General features: G+C 36.3%; 2 protein-coding genes across 3 annotated transcripts in view; one reads left to right on the top strand and one right to left on the bottom strand.

Moving 5' to 3' along the window:
• LOC128211219 (protein mono-ADP-ribosyltransferase PARP14-like) overlaps positions 1-11,298 on the top strand; it is a 45,838-nt gene extending 34,540 nt beyond the window's left edge. For both annotated transcript variants that reach the window (XM_052915752.1, XM_052915751.1), the window contains exons 18-33: positions 680-993; positions 1,122-1,230; positions 1,357-1,526; positions 1,851-2,087; positions 2,573-2,794; positions 2,935-3,022; positions 3,289-3,399; positions 3,574-3,639; positions 3,748-3,927; positions 4,337-4,495; positions 4,840-5,045; positions 5,385-5,518; positions 5,752-6,017; positions 6,455-6,603; positions 6,894-7,068; positions 8,786-11,298. In XM_052915752.1, the coding sequence (XP_052771712.1) occupies positions 680-993; positions 1,122-1,230; positions 1,357-1,526; positions 1,851-2,087; positions 2,573-2,794; positions 2,935-3,022; positions 3,289-3,399; positions 3,574-3,639; positions 3,748-3,927; positions 4,337-4,495; positions 4,840-5,045; positions 5,385-5,518; positions 5,752-6,017; positions 6,455-6,603; positions 6,894-7,068; positions 8,786-9,075 (2,876 nt within the window). In that variant the 3' untranslated portion in view covers positions 9,076-11,298. The remainder of the gene's footprint in view (positions 1-679; positions 994-1,121; positions 1,231-1,356; positions 1,527-1,850; positions 2,088-2,572; positions 2,795-2,934; positions 3,023-3,288; positions 3,400-3,573; positions 3,640-3,747; positions 3,928-4,336; positions 4,496-4,839; positions 5,046-5,384; positions 5,519-5,751; positions 6,018-6,454; positions 6,604-6,893; positions 7,069-8,785) is intronic.
• Positions 11,299-11,725: 427 nt separating this feature from the next.
• On the bottom strand, positions 11,726-13,280 carry LOC128210834 (zinc finger MYM-type protein 1-like). Its single transcript, XM_052915189.1, has 2 exons — positions 12,447-13,280; positions 11,726-11,998 (listed from the first exon to the last, which is right to left on the bottom strand). The coding sequence occupies exons 1-2, from the start codon at positions 13,278-13,280 to the stop codon at positions 11,726-11,728; spliced, it is 1,107 nt and encodes a 368-aa protein (XP_052771149.1).
• Positions 13,281-22,569: the final 9,289 nt, after the last annotated feature.

Here is a 22,569-nt window from a genome sequence, read left to right as displayed (position 1 = left end):
TTGGTAGCATAACATGAAACTGCCAATCAACCAATCAAGACACAGCATTTCTCTAACTTTTGTCAAAATCGTGGACTTTTAAAGACAATATTTTGGCATATATCAAGATTTCTTGATGGGTTCCAGCCATCAGTATCTTAGTTTTAACACCCTTTATGATTTGCCACACTTTATTTCGTAAAAAAAACGTTAAAACTGCATCTCACAAACCATGAACTAGTCACTTTAATTTCGAATATTGATAATCTCTGGTGAAAAACTAGGTCACTAGGTAAAATCTAATAAAACCCCAGAAAAAAAGGCTGCCTTTCCAAAACTTGAATTGGCTATCTTGATGAAGTATCGATTAACGGGTCGAATATGGGTCATGTCGATTCTATGTCACTAGGTCAAATTTAAGAATAACATTGTTTACGCAATAGAGGCAGCTTCTTACATTTGATCATCGCGAATCCTGATCAGAATGAGTGTGTTCGTGGAAACTTGATGAAGTTCGAATATGTGCCATCTTTGGTAACACAATGGATTACTCATTAAACCAAATTGGAAGTTGACTCTGGTTAGCGATATAGCGCCGTCATGAACCTTTTGTAATTCCAACCTCATAAATTCAAATTGAACATTATTATAAGTACTGTGCGGGCCAATTCTATGTTGTTGGTGTACGTTTTATGTTAAGGTGGGGACGAGGTAGAACGAGATTCCAAAGATAGAATCAGGAAAAAGGGCAACCTAAGAGACGGCGAAGTTTACATGGGAAAACCTGGCAATTTAAGCTGTAAAGCCATTGCCCATGCAGTTGGACCACGGTGGGACGGCGGGAAGAAAGGCGAGGATAAGTTGTTAAAGGAATCGGTTTTGAACTGTTTGAGGAAAATGGAGAAACGGAATTTCAAGTCGATTGCATTTCCGGCTATCAGCGCAGGAGTCTATAATTATCCCATAGACCTTTCATGTCATGATATCATGTCAGCGATAGATGCATACGTACAGGTGAAGCATGTTTGATGTTTATGTGTTATCAAAAGTAACCTTTGTATTAAAAGATATTGACCGCTCTAAAGAGCTTGGTGAGATTTGTATGCATATCTAATAAATACCTATTTTTCCATCGGTTGCAGACTGGAACTTGCAAAGTCACCGAGATTATAGTCTGTGATATCAGCTCAAACACAGTCAAAGCTTTTAAAGCCGCACTGTGCGGACAATATCCGACGGCGACTGTTCTCCGTAAGTCCATTCTCTTATTACATCATCAAACGACACGTACGAGCTATTATTTTTGATAACAGTTCGGCTGTATTGAAGAAAATAACTTAAATAAGGCTTAAATTTATTCAATTTTATGTTTTCAAGAGGAGTTAGGGGATGAAAGCGACAGGCAAACACCGGCATGGCTGGAAGAGACGGGTGCAAAGGGGCACCATGAACGCCCCTCTTCCAGAAGACGGAGTGCATCAAGACAAGATTCACAATTTGGAAACATCAAAGTAGAAGTTGTTAAAGCGGAGTTAGCCAAAGAAACGGTAATACTTTCTGTCTATTTGGTATATAATAGATAGACAACTAGTTTTTGTATTGGGTATCATTTTTTTAAAGTTTATGGGGTTTTTTAATTTTATGTTACGAGCAATTCTATGTTTAAGATGTTGTGGTTGTGATAGTTTTGGTGATAAGATCGTGTGTTTTAAGTTCCTCCGCGTTCTCATGGTCTCTTAAAATGAACACTTGTACATGTTTTTTATCCAGGAAAAACAACTCGAAGATTAATAAGCTTGCTGTATACTTAAAAGTAAACTACCCTATACGTACTGTAAACCAAACAAACTTGCTTTTTTATTTATTCATAGGTTGATGTCATTGTCAATTCGGCGTCGGCGGATTTGAAGTTGGACCGGGGACAATCGTCAAAAGCTATATTACATGCTGCTGGTGAGAGTTTACAAGCTGAACTTGACAACAATTATCCGAATGGCATTGAAGTTGGAGAGATCGCTGCAACCAAGTCGGGTCGGATGAAATGTCGACAAATATACCACATTGCTGTAAAGCATTATAGTTCTAGAGATCACAAGAAATCACTCAAGGTAAAAACTCTGAACACTTACGTATGTATGCACCTTTTATTTACTTCAAATAGCAGTTAAAGATATATGCACCTTTAATTGACATTTATATATTATTGACTAATATCTTTAACTAATAACCTTGTTGAATGACGTGAATGAAAAAGCAACTTTTTCGGAAGACCAGAATATTACAAACATTTCAAAAAAATCTTACTCAGCTTCTTAAGTTGAAACGTTACTCTTTAAACTGAAATTGAAACGACGCATTTTTGTAAGGATTGCAATTCATAACATTCCATACTACATGTATATGATTTGTAGGGATTTCTCTGTGTTGTATTCCGACAGTATGTGTCACTGTTCATGTGTCGGTTAGGCCTCTATACACATTCATTGTTGAACCTTTGGCTAGTTGGGTTGACCTTATAGTTTCCACCCATCAATAATTGCTCAATTATTGAATGGTAAGCTTTATTTGTATTATTTGCGTCTGGCTTTTTCAGCAGGTGGAAGAAGTCGTATCAGAGTGCCTTAGACAGGCAGATCAACAAAGTTACAATTCTGTATCGTTCCCTGCCATTGGTACTGGTGGTCAGGGGTACCCAAAAGCAGACGTTGCAAGACAGATGTTCTCATGCGTGTCGCGGTTTGCTACAAAACATCCGAATTCTTCCGTGAACCATGTGAGATTTGTAGTCTATCCGAAAGATGATGAAGTGTTTAAGGTAAGGATTTACTCTTAACGCGCTTTTTTAGAATGTGTTTCAACTACTATCTGCTAACAACGTAAAATTGCAGTTTGATTTTTTTACGGATATGCTTAACCTCAACCGGTTACTGCACAATGTATCGATCATTTTGCCAGGCATTCACGGAAGAGGAAGGCAATCCCCAATCCAGAAAACATTCTGCTTCTTCTTCTTCTTCAAGACAACGCAGTGATCATCAAAGAGGTCTGGTCGAAAAGTATTTAAATTGAAATAGATGTGCTTATGTCTAAATACCTACCGGTATATGCAACTGAATGAAAGACAATGAATAATATAACTAAAATAGTTTAGATGAAACGTTGAAACAGAATAAACAAGTTAATAAATAATTGAGTTATGTAATATTAAAACCAATTGAATAATGTAGCTTTGATATTATTGAGTAATTTAACATATTATAAAAGTTTAATTAGTAAGGTGGAATAAAATAATGATGTCGTGATTTTCAGGCGATATCACGTTTGGCAATGTTAAGGTCACTGTCGTCAAGGGCGACATAACTGACCATAATGCTGATGCAATAGTTGCAAGCTGCAATAAAGATTTAAATCTAAAGAAAGGTAAGAAAAGAGAGTTGTATTTTTCAACAAATCGACTCTGTTGTTAAGTAATGGTGTTTGCACATCGCTATCGAAGTAACTATGGAATTATATTGACGGCATTACCATGGAATATAATGAAATAACCCTTGACAGACATTTGGATTTGAACATTTTTTTTTGTAATTGTTTTAGGTAAAGTCACCCAATCTATCCTACATAAAGGAGGAGACGCCATCAGACATGAGTGTGCAGCAAAACGTAAGTAGACAAATATGATACATGTACAATTTGCCATTCCATTGCATTTCAACTTGTGTACGAGTTTCATTTGTTCCTTATAACGTTATTTTGCTGTTTTGTTTCCAGAAAGAGATATGCAAAGAGAAGGGGCGGTTTTAACCACCGCTGGAAAGCTGAATTCCAAGCATATCATTTTTGTGGACACAAAATACAAAACGCACCAGTGGAAGCCAGTCGTACTGCAATGTCTAGAAATGGCAGAAGAACACCAACTACGTTCGATTGCGTTTCCAGCTCTTGGCACGAGTGTGTACTTTACCTGCATTTGCACCTGTATTTGAAAAAAAGCTGTGTATTTCAAACGAAATTTATTTATTTAACTGACCATTCCTCTAGCAAAATTTTAAATAAGTAAGGTGTTTTTTCACACTTTTATTACCGTATTACACATTGTTTCCTGATTCCTTATCACACATAAGCACTGTACGCATGCGCAAATATTCTCCAATAAAACTGCACATATGCAAAATACAATTTCTTAAAAAATACATGAAAGGTGTAATGTATTATAAATATATTGTTAGTGTTTTGTTTTGTGGGATGGTTCTCATTTCTGGCGTAAAGATGCTCTTTATGAACTTTACATTTAAGTGATAAAACACCACAGATCAACCGACGGACATATAATCCTATTATCTTTTTCTATTTTATATAGGCGTCGGGTGCAGTCCTTCAGACATGGCTGGTATTATGCGATCTGCACTCGTGGATTTCTCAAAGAAGAACGTCAAACACTTGAATCAGATGTATGTTGTCATTTACCAAAGCAGTATGATGACTGACTTCGAAGAAGGTCTTGCTCAGGAAACAAAAGGTATGTTTATTTTTTATACGAATGTTACAGGGATATGCGTTTTGGAAAATATGAACGACATGTCTTCTTACAGACCCATTTGACAGAAGGAGGGATACGTAAGGTCACAATACAACACCGATAACATATACACTAGTGTTATAACACTTTATTGCTTTCATAATTGTTCAACAAGAACAGTAAATTGTACGGTCTGTACTATACAGAAAAAAGTGAATTTGAAATAGTTTGAGTAATAAGTATCTAAGAACAATTATAGGATTTTGTCCAATTTTATTTAGATAAGTTTATCAGGTCTTTTTGTAAATAGAATTGCTTAAGTTTTCTCTCCTAACGTTTTTAAGGGCCAAGCAGTGGACGCACTTCAAAACATGACTCTAAGCCACAATCTCCTCGAAACACGGATGACGATTCAATTTCCTTCACAGTTTACGCAGAAACTTCCCAAAACGTGGCTAAGGCTAAAAAACAGCTTGAAAGCACCGTGAAGACCGATTGGAAGAAAAAGGAAATGCACGATATAGAAATCCCCAGCCTTAACAGATATCAGGTACTCCCTTTTCATAACTTCAGCTGTAGTATGTTATTATTTTTTATTTGAGGATGACATTAGATATAGAAAAAAATATTCCTTACATTGTGCGACCTTTTTTAAAACTACTAAAGTAAGTAAGGAAAGTGCTGCGTTGAATACAAAAGTCTAAGCGGTTTAGTAAATAGTTTGGCTATACATGTTTTATGTACGCAGGAATAAGAAAAAAAACACATCCGTATTTCCCTTCTTTTATTTCGGATTTAGGGGCAAAATTGTTAAAACACAGTTGAGCCAAATAAGAATGACGTGTTGATGCACATGAAAATAACATTTCGTTCACGTTGCTACTTTCAGATAAAGGAACTGCAGGATCACGCCAGGAACAACCATTGTCATATCACCATCATTCCAGAAAAGGAATGTATAGAAATGGTTGGACTTGTATCAAACATATCTGATGTCCAGCTAAGGGTGTTCGAAATTCTTAGGTATTCACTTACACACGCACGTACCAATTCAGATATTTTAGATTTATTTCATTTCGCAATAGGTTCATTTTCGCTGAATTAAGCGATTCATTCATGTCGCAAAATCCCGATTTCAATTATGATATACAGAAGTGATTGATTTCTTGATGTTGACGTTATAAGTCTTTAGAAACAAAATTTAACGTATGTTATAATGCATGTGAAAATAAAATGAGCAATGTTTGTATATACAGGAAGGTCGACAAATACAAACACGAAAAAGAGAATGCTGAGGTGTTGGCATCAATAGTTAAATGGGTGTACATTAAGAATGGGAAGCAAATGCCCTTTATGAAGAACGAAAACCGTCTGATAGAGCAGGCCTTTAAAGCGAAGGAGAAGGGTATTAAACTGAAAGCCCAACAAACTGAGTATCAGATAGACTTTGCTATTATGAAGGAGTGGGACATTTCAAGCCCGAAAACCCATTATGATGTTCTCAGACGTGACCTTCAGAAAGGTTTGTATTTCAATAATGATATGAAAACTACAGGGACAATCCCATAAGTCAACAGTTCAGATATATTAATTTATAAAATGAAAAACTACAGAAAAATAATAAACTCTATTTAAAGGCCCAAGCAGCACTGAACGAAAGACACAAAAATGCAAACATAAATTTAAACTACAGATATGTAGTAGTACAATGTTATCTACTGTAATTGGCAGGTGATTTAAACTAATCTGACAAAAATGCTACTTGTCATAACATTCCATGGACAATAACCACGTTGGTCACCAATGGAAGTAATTCTAAGCGGGCAACAGCTTGCTTTCGAAGCTTCATAATTCATCCGCGTGTTCACTGATAATTATTTCAAGTGATTATTTCCATGAGCAATACATCTTTTTACACCATAAACCAATTATTAATAATAAAACAATATATTTTCACAGAAACCAATATTCAAATTCCAACCAACTGGGCTCCAATGAAATCTAGCGAACAGGTCAAGAGTATTCCATTGTCACATTCAGACCAGGAATACCAAGAGGCGCTTAACGACCTAACAAAAACTCTTGGGCGTCAGCCAAAAATAGTTTCGGTAAGTTCTATTTTCGTATTTGCAACTAACTATATATAGAAAACAGTGCAGGGTATAGCATTCGCATTAGTTGTCTTCGTTACTTAGGCAATGAAAGGCATACACAACTGAATTATTTGTCTTATAACATTATAATCATTCGGGTTAAACTTGGTTTACATAACAACTTGAACGTGACAATTATGGAAGGTTTCTGTGTTTGCGTAAATAACTGGTGTATAGTTCTTATAAATGGATTTCAAACGATTATCATTAAGCGTGTTTGTTGACATTTATTGTTAAAATATCAGATCGAGCGGATTCAGAACCCCACACTGTACACTCAATACGAAGCAAAGAAAAAACAAATGGAGACTGCTAACAAGGGTACAAAGAATGAACGCATGCTATGGCATGGGACCGCCGATTACGCTGTGCCTAGCATCAGCGCGCACGGATTCAACAGAAGTTACTGCGGCAAAAATGGTATGCACTATTAAGAAATCGCCATGATACAATATTCGGGTTGAGGGACAAACACACAAAATATTTAACACATTTTATGCATTTTAAGGTTAATTTTTCCGCTAAAAAAGTACTAACATTCTTTCAGACAAGCTCATTTGTTTAAAAGAGCTTTGCGAATATTTCGAAAGATTTTTATTAATTTTGCCTCAAAAGGCCTTTTCCTTTTTGCATATAACTTTGAAAGTGAAGGATAATAAATATTTTAAGATGCCGAAATGGAAAATGCTCAACTCCTTTTGAAACATTTTTAATTTTGGCCTTCCCCACCCATTTTTGTATTGTGGAAGGCCCTAGTTTATCACTGTCTTAGAGCTTTTTAAATTTTAATATTCTTCAACGAAAACAACATAGTTTGGGACAACATGTATATGCCATCCGGTTTCTTAGAAAAATAAACTTAATAATAATGGTTATTTCTCACAAAACCCAAGATATAGAAAGTATACACGAGTGTTTTGCGCAAATGCACAATTTCAATTACGAGGGAATGGGGTGAAGTTACTGTTTTGTTTCATGTTGTCAAAACAAGGTTTTATACCTAGCGAGTGTCTTAGTGAATAGCGTTGTCATTGATAACATTAGTTATTGAACGGTTAGGCCGTTACCGTTACGATATGAAAGTTATTCACAATTAAGACAATATAAAAAACCCATATGGTACAATTTTCTGTTATTGATAGTGGAACCTAATGGTTATTCAGTAATAAGGTTAGGTAAACCCTAGGGTAGTATATGGGGACATATTGTTGGGCGGGCGGCAATTCTTGTCCAGGCTGTAACTCTGCCATACATTATGAGTGTTTACATTAACTTTGAAAAATGTTCACCATAAGAAGTCGGCGTGTTTTCTACAAGATACCAGTAGGTCGCACAAATAGTAATTGGTCAAAATTCCTTGTATTTTGGCTTGTCTGGGTAGTAAATTACTTGGACATGTATGAGAGGATTTTTTTAAATAAATTTGCTCAAAAGTTCAGCCGTTGTATCGCATAAAATACCATTGTCAGTAGTTCCAAGATCAAGCTCACTAAAGGGTCATTCGTTAAAATGTGTTGTTATTTGCTTGTTCGGGCTCTGACTTGGTCGTGCATTGGGATATTTCTTGTATTCTTTGCACACATATAAACACGAGAAGATGGTGTGTCATGTGCAAAACCCTCATGATTAGGTCAAATGTCTAAGTCACACTGAAGGGTCATTTGTCGAAATTTCTTGATTTTTGGCGCGGCTTGGTTTTGACTTGCTCATGAGTTTTGGGGAATTTTAAAATAACTTGGCACAAATGTTCATTATGAGAAGCTGGTCTGTCGCCTGACCATAGAAAAGACAACGATATAAGTTAGGTATTCATAAAAATACTATGATATTGAAGTTAACAACATTTTACTGTTTAAAGATTGATATTTTTCCGCGGAATTGACATTGTCGGCGTTTCGCCAACAAATTATTGGGACCATTGTCCATTTGTATACCTGTCCATCATTCGTAAACATTTGCTCAAACCTTCCGATTGCGCAAAATGAAAACGTGATTTCGTCGTATTATAGCGTGTCTGCTTTTGATATGATGTAATTATGTTTAAAATATCGTTTCTTCTTGATGAAATGCAAATAACAAATCTTTAATGTTTTAATTCATGTTAACATACATGAAAATACCTTGTCTTTGTCTTCAGCGACGGCAGTTGGACAAGGTGTGTATTTTGCCACCCAGGCAAGCTACTCGGCTCAGAGCACATATTCACCACCAGACGGTTCAGGCAACAAGAAAATGTATCGGTGCCGTGTACTTACCGGAGATTACACAGTAGGGAACTCGTCCATGCGCGTGCCTCCTCCGAAAAACCCATCAACACCGCACATTCTGTACGACTCGGTGACGAATAATACTTCATCACCGGCAATGTTTGTGATCTTTAATGACACACAGGCCTACCCTGCGCATCTTATAACGTTTAAAATGTAATCTATTTTGCATAATAAGCCGTTGCTTCAAATACAAACAATGCTGATGCGCTATTTACAATATAAGTAAAACAAGTGTTGTTTTGCCTTTTTGACACATAAATTAGTATGAATGCCCAAACACAAGGCACATAATAGTGATGACATCCAAATACGACGCATCATAATTAAGATACTCAGTTTAAGAAGTGTGAAGCGATTATTATTATTTATTATTATTATTATTAGTATTATTAGTATTATTATTATTATTATTATTATTATTATTATTATAACTCTATGCCTATGAATAATACGCCTTTCTATCACTTTATTTAAGCACGTGGAAATATTGTAACTTTTGTAATGACAGGTGGCATCTTGTGAAAATGCATTCACATTCAAACTCTGAAATGATATGGTAAATACCAGAATCTATCACATCTAAGCGTCAACAACTATATAAGATGGAATATATGTAGATGGATTGATATTGGCAAAGGTTTGGTTGCATTGTCACATTGTGATTTCGTTTGAATGTGAACAGATTTTAACGGCATTGTTAGACTTCTTATTTAGCATGTCAATTGTATGCTTTTATCATTAGTGCAATTTCAGTGTAGAACTCGCATGCTTGTCGTAACTGTTTTAGTATACTAGTAATATCTGCGTCATTTTCATTGTTAATTGGGTATTCGTGATAAAAATGGTAGTTGCTTTTGCACTAATACGCCGACTCGGTATAATTTCAAAAACCTAAAACTTTTTCAGAAAAATAGCAAAAAACTAAAATGAGCACGCCTGCTTAGATGCTGTATGGTGAAACTGGACGATACCCGTTAGAAATGATCATAAAATGTAAAATGATAAAGATCTACAATCATATTTGTAGGTCAGACCTTGGCGATGAATACCACTACTTAGTAGTTTGCCCATCCTTTTCAAATGAAAGAAGAAAATACCTTCCAGCCTATTATATCAATAGGCCAAATACAATTAAATACAAGGAACCGTTAACTTGCACAAATGTTTAACTAATGACAAGAATAACTTTGTTTGTGAAACACTTAATATGCATCGTCAGTCAACCAGTGTAATTCCTCCCTTTTGTTTGGTTAAAGCAATTATATTGAGTCGCATCATACCGTTTGTAACATACGTTATGCGTGTACAAGGCACAGTCTTTGAATTCTGACACTACATTGTTTATCCCTTTTATTCTGTAAAGATATTTAAAATTACTATCACCCTGTTTTACACCATGGTTAACATATACACAACAATTTTATTTCCGCCACTCGAGACAAGGCCATCCTTCATCGTATTAGTATTATTAAGCCCTTATTGACACTGTTCACCAATCTTATGTGTCCCCCTGTTGTCATGTATGTATGACCTGAGTGTAATAAAGATGTTTGTATTGTATTATTGTATTTTATTGTGATACAATGCTTTCATTTGATTGACCTTTCGTAACAATCGATAAGTGTATAGCTTTTATTTATTGAAATTGATTTATCCAGTAATTTGATGTATGTAATATATTTTTTCGATTAAAGTAATTGATTTTACATTAATGATTTCGTTAATTAGTCATAGAATGCTTACGATGTTCTTTTTTGTTAATAATGCTGCTTATCTGTTTATCGTTTATTGTCATGTTTAAGTTGTTATTGTGCATATAACTTTTTCGTATTCTTACAAACAGACACTAGTGTGATCTTAATTAAGTATGTTTCTTTACTTTCTAATTATATATTCATCACGTTTCTGATTTTTTGTTTGCTTTGATTTGTATTTTTTTAATATACATTGACCAAGTATCCCATGTTTCTGGGCTTAAAATGTTATTTATGTAAACCAGACACATACTTTACCATTAACCTATGTCATATGACACGGATCTTCAACATCAGTCTAACGAAAAAAGAGTTAGCCGCATCCTGTTCTTAAAATTAAACAATAAATCCCTTTATGAGTACTCTCTTAAAAGTATGAGTTGAGTTTATTTGTTCCGAGTAATTGACAAACCAGGATGGAAATTAAAAAAATGTCATTCATTCACATTAAATGACGTATATCAGGGGCGTAGCTTGGCAAAAATGAATGTGTAGGCTCCCTTGTTCTAGGGGGGTTTGCGGGCATGCCCCCCCCCCCGAACATTTTTGAAATCCTATATCGCCTCAGCTGTATTTTGGTATTTTGGGTCATTTTTTGAAGGAAAAATAAATTTTATAATTTTGCAGTTTTTGTCAAGCTGAAAAGTATATTCCATACTTGTTCTAAAGCAGTTCAAATCTTCAACAAAAAATGAATTAACGGTAATTGAAGAACTCTCCGTACTGTATTTAGAATATATTTATGACATGAATATATAACCGACCATGTCAATAAAAGTAATCTAAGAAACCGGAACTAGGTAGAAATCGTACAAATCAAACACATTCTTTAGCAAAGGCCGCTTCACTAGCTTCAGAAAAAGTTAAGCTTCCTGCACTTCCTTGAAGCGAATGTATATATAACATTATTAATGTCGACGTCCATGTCCTTGTGAATATGCAGTAATGCCAACGATGACATTTTGTCTGTGCTCATGGTCGACCGCAAATAGTTCTTGATTCGCTCCATAGCACTAAACGATCGTTCGCATGATGCTGATGTCGGTGGCATTGTCAACAATACTCCGAGAATGCCATAAACACACGGGTACAAATCTTTGCTCGTCTGTCGGAGCGTATCTTGGAGCCGAGGTGGTCTACTTTCCGCGATATTCCACCGAACTCTCCACCTTCGTTACCGAAAGCTTCAAACGAATGCTGGAGATCTGGAGCATATGCGGCATATATGGACGGACGCATTTCATCTTGTAGACCTGGCAATCGGTTTGGCAGACGATACTGTGCCGCGAAGCGGTCTTCATTGCCTAAAATGTGGGTCTCCATTTCCTGTATCAAATGGTCAAGGAATACATTAAACAGTGTTATTCTCTAATAGTCCTAAACTGTATCTACATCCGGGTTAGCGCGGTGATTTTGCCTACCAGCCCTTCTTGGTCTCGACGGGATTATATCAAATTCAGCGGCAACATTTGTATTTTCAAAGAGAGCGCCCAACACTTCTGGGTCGTTTCGTTCATTGTTAATTAGCCGAATGACGACCTTAGCCTGACCAATTGCAATAGGTTTGTTAATGCAACCGTGGAACTAAGCACATGTTCAGCCACTATCAATGCTATAATGAATTCAAAGCAAAGTATCCCTGCCAGATACTGCCCTGCTTTGTTCTCTCCGTCGTCATTTAGTGTTTCAAGCGTATGACCTACTACGGGAAATGCGTTCTTGAAAGTCGCCAGGGTATCGGCGCGACTCCACCACCTTGTTTCGCACAAAGTACGCAGTTTCGTTCGCTGCTCTGTTTCCTCGTTAGTGGCAACTCGTCCACAAAAGCTGCTAGCCGTTTCGCAGAGTAACCTAACAGAAAACTTATGTCCTGGACAGTTGACTTCATTGTTCGAACATTAGGAATATTGGAGCTGTGAACCAATGCGAGATTCAGGCAATGTGCTTTGCAGTGTACGTAGTTAGCATGCGGTGATCTTTCACGAACAAGAGCCTGAACTCCTCGATATTTCCCCGACATGTTTGATGCCCCATCGTAACACTGCGCTCGAACTTTTAAGACGTCAAGGTCGGCTTCCTGGAAAAATGACAAACTATTGGCACAAAGTTCAATTCCTTTGACAGAGGCACACTGAAGGAAGCCCAAAAATTCCTCCCTTACTGTACCCTTATTGTCAACAAATCTGACACAGAGCGACAACTGTTCTTTAGTTGATTTATCGGTAGCTTCATCGACAATTATTGCAAAGTATGGACAGTCGCTAAGAATCCTTTCCTTGACTTGTTCAGCGCAAATGTCAATAAGTTCGTTTTGGATGTCAGGGGAAGTGAACTTGGCATTATATTGTGCGCTAGCTATGTGCTCCGACAGAAGTTCATCATTTTGTGCAAATGCAGAAAGTATTGCGTAGAAATTACTAGTTTCCTCTGTATGCCCTCGTAGTGGTATGTTTTGCTTTGCACGGGGAACTATTATTTCAATTGTTCTATGCAAGACAAGCCTGTTGTTCTCCACTTTTGTCCTAGCGGAGTCCGACAGTTTCTTGTTAATAGACTCACTTTTTTCCAAACTGTATGCCTTGATAACTTTCAGCTCGAGCGGAAGCATTATTATGACAAGTTTCATTTTCATGATGTTTAACCAACGATGACAAGTTCTTCCAATCAGTCATACTAGATGTAAACGTCTTCTCTCGGTCATCAGTACCTCCAAAAAGGCAACAGTTCACACAATATATCGCATCCTTTGACTTAGAATACCGCAACCATTTGTTCTCCAATAGGCATTTACCATTCGGTTTTTCGTTGTTTGCCTCCAAATGTCCTGTAAAGCAAAATATTTCAGTGTTAAAATTTTTTGAGATAATTCTAGAAAAATGGTTTCGGACGGACGGATGGACGTACAGACAGACGAAAGTCGCTGGTGTGGTAGTCAAGCATTATACCACTACACCACAGTCGATTAGCCGATATTATCAATGTTAAACTAGTACATATTAATTTAACACATTTGTTTTGTAAGTAAAACAAACATTTTATTTTTCAAAAAGAAATTAGATCATAGGCATATTTAAATTAAAATTCTGCAATAAAAGCAGATGATACATATTTATTATGAGTCTGTTGAATTATTTAATGTCATACGCTGTTCACACGTCGCAAGGTCAGACGCATTCATTTAAAAACTATGACACAGAATTGCAGTTGGCACATACCGAAATGGGAATAGGTAGGACAGACAAGACGACCAGGTTTCAGTCAGAAGACGTCGCTTCGTTTCCTCATCAATGGCACAGAAGCCAGAACCGCCAATATACGGATATGGAGGGTCCTGGTCGGCCATGTCAAGTTGTTACAATTTCAAATCAAGCGCTCAAAAACCTTTGATCTGACTTCCTTGGTCGCTTGGAAGTTTCGTTACCACACTACTTCTAACCAGTTATGAAAACCTTCGATTTTTTTAAATAGTGTTATTTAATATGGACTTATTTACATATACCCTTACCCCCTTAACCCATCAATTTTTATTGCATTTTTGAAGTTTTTATTTTTTCATTTTTGAGTAAAATGTGTAGGCACGTGCCTAAAGGAGCTACGCCCCTGTATATCGTTACAAACGAACACTATACATGGCCGAAACAAAGTTGGAGGTAAATAAATCCCTTTTCATGTATAAACAAATAACGAGCTTATCCTGTCCCTGCAAATATATGATAACTATTGTTATAGTCGGACTTTAAACTATATTGATTGTCAGCAGATTTATTCAAATTATTTTTGATCGTTAACGGTCCTTAAATCTCCATCGCTGACTAGTCATGGACCGGGATTTGCTTGCCAAAAACTTTCTGGATGTAAGAGGTCCAATTTATTTTGGCGGTGTTCCATTTTCTTTTAACAATGCCTGGATATTCGGCAAACACGTCTGTAACTGTTTTACATTTGGAAACAAGACGAATTATGATGCAAGACGTCGAAGGCGCGGCTAAATAGGTTCAAGTGTGAATAGACGAGTTTTATCATAATTTGAATGAGAGTAAACATAAATTTAAATATTCTAATAAAAGTAATAAGTGATTGAAATAAACAGAGATGGCGTTAACTATTAAATAAAACATGTACCCCCAGCACCCGAATGGTAGCAAATTGGTAATTTCGCAGTAAATATCTGCAAGAAAATTTTAAGAGTCATGTTCCCTCGCACTCAAACGGCTACATTATGTCATTAATGTGTATAGCCGCCTGGGATGAATCGGCTATTTCAAGAATAGACAACATACTTTTAAAGACAGGTATGCGCGTAAATATGACGCGAATTTTCAAGCGCAGTGCTTTCCCTTGACAAATGGAATTTACCCCTTGTTACAAAAGTGTTCGCTGCCTTTTCAATTAGACCTGTCACTTGTCCTGACCAGTGACAGGTCTAATTGAAAAGGCAGCGAACACTTTTGTAAATTATCGCTATTATATAATAGCCGTCTGGCTAACATTTCTTTATCAAAACAGGTTTTATATCGAATGTTTAACTATTCACGGACATCAAATATGGTTCCCTCATATCAAAGATTAAGGTTTAAATAAATGTGTTAATCATAAGTATTCACTTTTCTTACAGTCTAAAAAAGTATACCTACAGACGCGGCCTTCGCCGATAAATGAATCTTGTACAAACAATGACGACAGAGCGATTGCGCTTGGAAATCTAAATACTGCCCCTTCATTCAATTAATGTGTTTGTTTTTCCCTTCGTCCATACAAGTTCGCCCTAGACTGGTTTCGTTCTACCTAACCTTGGTCAATATATAAATACTGCTTCTAATGAATCGTCATGTGCTCATGATCACCGTTATTTATTTAGTTGCTTTTGAATGAGGCATCTTATTACAATTTGTCTTATCGCGATCTAATAAACCTTCATCAAAGTTTTAATACATCGTTCAGGAAAAGCGGCAACCATCATACTTTGAAAAGTAAGTGCTGTTGCTACCTCGAGATATATTACTCAAACAAGTGTTCTAAATTTGTTTTTTCTGTGTACAAGCTACTTGGTTAGATCAGGATTTATTTTATTAAACGTGTACGTGTGTTTAAATTATGTTGTCTCTACACAGGGCCAATATTTTCGTAACGGTTGAACGGTTTTCTCGACAGCTTTATTTTTCTGTAAGTAAGGATTCCAGATACTAAAGACAGTCTGAAAGGCATTTTCGCCCGAACAGATTAGAACTACGGTAAAGCACGTCTACTTTTTAACAGTATTAAAGCTATATATGCGCGAAATATCCGTTTCAAGAATGCCTTACTTTCGCACCGATACACCTATAATGTCAAATTTGTATAATATACGTTAAATTTCATTTTTATCGGCTGTTGAGTTTTGTTACGCTTTGTTTTCGCATACTTTTAAGTCATATATATTTCAGTTCTCAATCGAGTGTATGTAAGTGTGCTATTAATCCTACAGGGTTATTTCCAATTTCAACAAAAGGTTAATGTATTTAAAGAAATCGAAACCCCTTCTAAATGAATCGATAACTGTCATTATTACATCTTTAAGTATCACGTGACAAGCTGTAGACAGTGGGAGTTTTATCGTGTGTAAGAATATAAGCAGTTGCAAAAATAGTTCTGAGCAATTTCTTTAACCTAAAAAGTTTGTAATTTGCTCATAAAATTTATTTCTATGTATATAGTATGTGGCTTCAAGACTTAGACGGCTGTATAAAATCCTCGTACGTTTGTCATTAAATGGGATAAGACGTTAATTATGGTCACGTGTTCAAATTGGTTCATTATTTGCCTGATGTCTTCATTTATATTATACAATTTCATGTGCATCGAAATAAGTAAGCCTATTGTTGTCGGTTCAAGAATGAAGTTATTTATGTCCTTGTCTTTATGGGGCATTTCATATACTAAATCATTGTATGCTTTTCGAAAAATATCTTCTTCCTTTTTCACGGATCTTACACAAATCTCCTCTGTATAATTGGATGCTTTTGTGTGCTTCAGAAATAGGGCATCGACTCGTTAATGATATAAAATTGTGACATAAAATTCTCTATTTTGCCGAAGCGTGAGTATTAATGAAGCTAGTAAAATTTGAAAGATCTTAGGGATTTTGATTGACAAAATTATGTTCAATTAAGTATCCACCATCTGCTGTTAAGTGTGTGTTCAAAAAAGGAGTATAACATTCAATTTTAACAAATTTAAAAAAAAGTTTGCCAACATAATCTATGTTAGTCCTTGAATAAGAAGAAGCTTTACAAGTAATGTTTATGTTGCTTAAATTATTGTCACACTGAAATGTCGTATTGTCTTGTGTAGTTTATATCGTACCTTGACTCTATTTTTAAATATATTTTTTATCGTTATATGTTTGGTCAATAAACTCTTGACTCTATTTAAACCTTTTTTGAACCTTACACTGTTATTTTATTTTACATTTATTTAAAAGAACTGTAAGTTACCTGATTTCAATAACTAGCACATGAACATTTGATGGTGTGCTGAAAAGGAATATTTTATACCATCAACGGATACCCATCACTGACCCTGTAAATGAATGGGGAGTAATATTATTGGTTAATAGTAGGTATCCGACGATGGTCAGATACCATTTTGGTTAATTAAATTAGTGCAAATTATTGTTTCAGATCAATTATTGAAATTATATTGCTATCAATTTCAAGACCAGTATTTAGGTTGTAGGCCACAGAGCCGACATGCGTTTATGACAGTTAATAGGAATCGACCATCGTGAGATCGACTTAACATATTTAACATTGGATGTATAGATGCGCCTAACGGCGTATTTACCTCTTGGAACTGTGGTGGTCAACAACCCATTACCATTCTGTTTTAATAGAAAGGAGCTGCGTTATGCATAAGTAGCTGCTTAAGCAGTGCTGTTATGATTATTCATAAAACATGTTGTACGCTTAAAATAGTGCGAAGTCAAGTTTTACGCAATGTTTATTGCTTTATGCATTGTATATAAGATTAGAATTAAATAGGTTAATTATCAAAACATTTCCCAAATATAAAGCGTCTGTCTTTCACTATTATTGAGCGATAATTTCACTGCCACGGATAAAGTTTTACGGCGTTCTTGTGAACAAAATGAACAAATACGGAGCTGCATCAAAATGAATGTTTTATGAAAAAAATCCATTTGCAGTTTGCTCTAGACTCTGGGCTGTAATTACTGAGACAATATGGGATATCTTCACACACTTTTCCGTTCCATTCGGCGTTACATGACTACACTCACCAAACGAAGCAGTTCGACAGCCTTTCAAAGCTTTAAGCGCTTTGATTACCATGTGTAATTATTAAATAGCAGTTGTCATATCCAACAAACTTGTTTATGGGTCAGCGTCTTATCGATACATAATTTAAATTAAACTTAGATAAATTCACTTAACCGTCGATTTCCCTATAACGGTATAAAATTTCGTAAATGCAATAATGACTTTTTATTTGTTAGTTTTATGAAAATAATGTTTGACCAATTTCCATATTGTTTAAGTTAAAACATGATTACTCTTGTTTTAGGTAATAAGCCAGTATTGCTACGCTACAATGTACTAAATTTGAACAAAAAGTTTGGTTTTTATTTAAACATTTTATCGTTCCGGAAAGAGTTTTGTAAAAAATGCTAAACAATCTCCTTAACCTCTGTATTTTTCTCGTGAAATGTTATGTTCTTTCTATGTTTACCGACATTACACATTCCCCACATACTTACTGTACGCTATAACATTCACAAATACAAAATAGTGACCTTCACCTACTGGTTGTCGCCCGTGTTGACACATAGCAGGAACATACTATGACTGAGGCTGAACATGCAGTGACCTCCGCCTACCGATTGTCGCCCTAGTTGACACATAATAGGACTAGTAGACACATAATAGGAACATACTAAAACTGATCTCTGCCTACTGGTTGTCGCCCTTGTAGACACATACTAGGAACATACTAGCTTAGCTCAAAATATAGTGACCTCCGCCTACTGGTTGTCGGACTAATAGACAAATAATAGGGACCTTTGAAAACTTATCTGAACATATAGTGACATCTGCCTACTGGTTGTCACCTTAATAGTTGACCCATAATAGAAACATTTTAGAACTGAGCTAAACATAAAGTGACCTCCGCTTACTGGTTGTCGCCCTAGTAGACACATGATAGGACTAGTTTTCACATAATAGGTACATACTAAAACTGATATCTGCCTACTGGTTGTCGCCCTTGTAGACACATAATAGGAGCTTAATATATACACTTACCTTTGCCTGCTAGTTGTTGCCCCAGTGGACACATTATAGGAACATTCTAGTTTTGAACTGAAGATAAAGTGATTTCTTGCCCCTTGTTGTTGTAGAAACATTAAAGGAACATATAAGAAATTATCTGCATAAATCACCTCAGCTTACTGGTTTTCGGTTAATGGCGACCAAATAGGGACGAACAAGACCTGAGCTGAACATATAGTGACCTCCTACAATATTGCTATACACTGATACAGACATATTTTAAGATTTGCTTGAAATGAATTGTTAAAACGATGAATTAAGATGATAATTAGTATAAATGATTAGTATTCTTTATGAATAAAGTGCTCGAAGACATGTGTTTTTAACATAACACCACAAATTTATATTACAATTTAATTAATTACCTGCTTATCCAATTTCTTAGAGATTGACAAAGGAAGACATTTTCGAATATTTTTAATCGAAGTTAAGATCGTTGGCATATTTAATTGGCAGATCTTCCGCCATCAAATACCATTCATATTGTTTCTTCACGCATGCGCAGTTGTGTTGGTCGACGTCGATTTGGACGCCATTTTGATTTTGTGACGTTTGCAGAGCGTCACACAAACAATTAACCTAGACCCCGCCTCCTCCATAAACTGGATGTCTGGTGTTGATGTAAATAAATCTGTTGTTTGACCACGCCGTGTTATTTAATGATTTCCTCGATGTATTACGGAAACACAACATATTGACGACGAGAATTGAAACGACTCCACTTTTTTATAAGCCAGTGTATGAACTGTATTTGTAAAAAGAAATTGCGGAATTCTCCTGCAAAATACATTTTTAAGTCTGCAAGGCGGTGCAACGTCACTAGTTACCCAAGGACTTATGCAGGCTTCATACAACCAGAAGGTAGCAAGGCGTTTGCTATTGGCTAAGTCGACGTGTTCGACGAAGCTGAATCATGGACTTGTCACAGAGAGAGGTTGGATTAATATTTCATTGCAAATAAGGTAGACGATAAAAAGAAAGTGCACCGTTATTTTCACTAATAGGTTCAGGAGGTTATCAAATCTTTCGCGACTTGGCATTTCCTAAAGACAAAACGTTTGTTGAATTGTGTTGATTGTTATAGAAATAATCCGAAACTATTAGAGATAGCTGAAAATTTCAGATTTTATAAGGGGGATCAAAGGCAAGATGAGTCGGTGAAAGAATTTAATAGTCGTTTGCAAAAGTTGTCTGAACACTGTAGCTTTTGGGCAAATTTGAATGACAGTTTACGTGACCGTTTGTGTGTGTCTCTAAAAATGTAAACATCAAAAAGAAGTTATAAAAAGAGGAGGACTTAAATTAAGAGAGGGCTGTAAAATTGGCACTTGCCATGGAATTCGCGAATAAAGATGTGCATGAACTTCATGGGAAAACAGAAAACGTTCAAAAATGGTCCATAAACCAAAGCAATATGTTAAAGAAACCCCTAAAAACAAAAGTATTTTACTAAAATTAATTGTAAACGATGCAAATTATTGTCGGTTTAAAATGCTATTTGTTATGAACGCAAGGGAAAGGTCATATTTTTGCAAATTGGCCTATTATGGAGGAAGCTTCTGGTGGTGTTAATGCTTTCGTTGACAGTCTGAGACGTACTTTTGTAACATTTGGAATTCCTGATGAGCTCGCATCGAATATTGGATCAGAATTTATCTCAGTAGCAACCTGCAAATTTATCAATGACTGGGGCGTACATCATCGACTTTCATCATTAGCCTTTCCTCATAGCAACTACCGTGCCGAGGTTGGAGTTAAAGCAGTAAAGCGTATGATTAATGGCATCACAAGACTTGATGGTAATATCAATGCCGATGAATTTCAACGTACCATCTTACAGTACAGAAACCACTCTGACAGAGACACGATACCTTCTCCAGCTATGTTCATTTTTGGCCACCCTATCCGCGATTTCATCCCCATACCTCCTGGTAGATACGAACCACAGAACTCATGGATGGAAACTATGGCAGCCCGGGAGGAGGCATTGAGGAATCGTCATATGCGAGATTCAAGTGGGCCTCATCCGCTGAAATTGGAAAAGCCTCTTATTGTCACAGAAGTGAGGCAGTCTGATCAATATGTAATCCGGCTTGATGGTTCTGGTTACTCTAAGATACAGAAATATCTTGAGGCAATACACACCCGTTTGCACACCACCGCCTCGCTTCATAATCATTGATAATGCGGGGCCTTGGATATCTGCATTGACTAGACACACACCGGCTTCTGTAGACGATCATCCTTCTCGGGGATCAATGTCATCGCCCGTCACGGCTACGGAGGCGCCATCTCCGTAAAATGACGTCACACCATTAGTTGGGCATTCATATTCATCAGTATGGAAAAGCCTAGTCGCCGGCGCTTGACCTTTGATGATCACCCTTGTCCCAGATGCGATACAAACCCAGCTTCCGTGCCCACTGCTCCTGTACAATCATCTGCACAGCCACGTCCACCCGGCCGATTAACAAAGAAACCAACTTGGCTTTCGGAATTTAACACTGATGTTTAATTCAGAAAACATCAATACCTGGGTGGAAATAAATGCACAGTGTAATTATGTTCAGTTCACAAACAATGACACTTACAATATTCAGTGCTCTTCGAGGTCTGTATAAAGAGTTTGTGCAGATCATTTAGGTTGTTTTTGTTTTCAATAATACCGGACATTATCTTCATGATTCTGTTATTCGTTTGGAATGTTCTGAGTATTCATGGTTATTTTTCTTAAGTTATTTACTGTTTACATTATTAATAAATATACCAATGACTTGGGAGGGAATATAGGAGTGTGATTATACAGTAAAACTGCGATCGCTCAAGGTCGCCAGGGACCGAGCCAAAACCTCGAGGGAACCGATGTTTCGAACGACCCGATTTTCAATTTTCCAGTTTGATATGAAATATCTTTCAGTGTATTTTAAGTTTGAAGTCGTCAAACAGACTGTTTACTGTTTACTAAGACACCGATTATGTGTTGCGTTGTGGAAATCGCTAATATGTTCAAAGGTTGACGTAAACTAAATGTAAAACGCAAAAGAAAAAACAATAAATGAATAAATAGAAATGTTTATTGTAACAAAAAGGCACACTTTCGTAACAAGCAACATTTGAATGACAGTACATATTGTGGCATTAGTCAGATTTAAGTTTCGCAAAATCAAGGATTGTTGATTGGCGCATCCTGTAGGTTTCGCGAAACTGTTCAATCGTAATGTGACGTGACAGCGTACAGAGCGTCTGAAGATCACGGTCAGCATCGGCAGTGAATTCAAAGAACCTTCTGACCACAACTAATATCGGTCATGCGTTAACAGTGAAAAACGGTTTTTCACACCTTACCAAATTGCCTTTCAACTGTCATTGCAATTTTTACAACTTGCGAAAAAATTTACACCTAGCAATTGTTTGTTAATTTTGGAACACGCGTTCGGGAAAAAGTGTGAAATTATTTCCTCGAGGGAGCCATAAGGTTTTGTGCACGATTTGTGTACTTGGGACCGAGGATATTGCTCGACTGCTAGACATAATTAGGTTTCGATGCAGCGTGGGTATATTTTATATGAAAAT

This window comes from Mya arenaria, chromosome 12 (assembly GCF_026914265.1).
Source record: "Mya arenaria isolate MELC-2E11 chromosome 12, ASM2691426v1".
In the NCBI taxonomy this organism is placed as follows: domain Eukaryota; kingdom Metazoa; phylum Mollusca; class Bivalvia; order Myida; family Myidae; genus Mya; species Mya arenaria.
The sequence above is the reverse complement of the archived record's forward strand: the minus strand, read 5'-3'. Positions and strand labels throughout refer to the sequence as shown.

Excerpts from the sequence above, each read along its gene's own strand:
- LOC128210834 (XM_052915189.1), bottom strand. The coding sequence starts at position 13,280 with ATGCTTCCGCTCGAGCTGAAAGTTATCAAGGCATACAGTTTGGAAAAA. Across the intron at positions 11,999-12,446 it reads AGAGCAGCGAACGAAACTGC|GAAATGGAGACCCACATTTT; the intron begins GTACTTTGTGCG and ends CATTTGATACAG.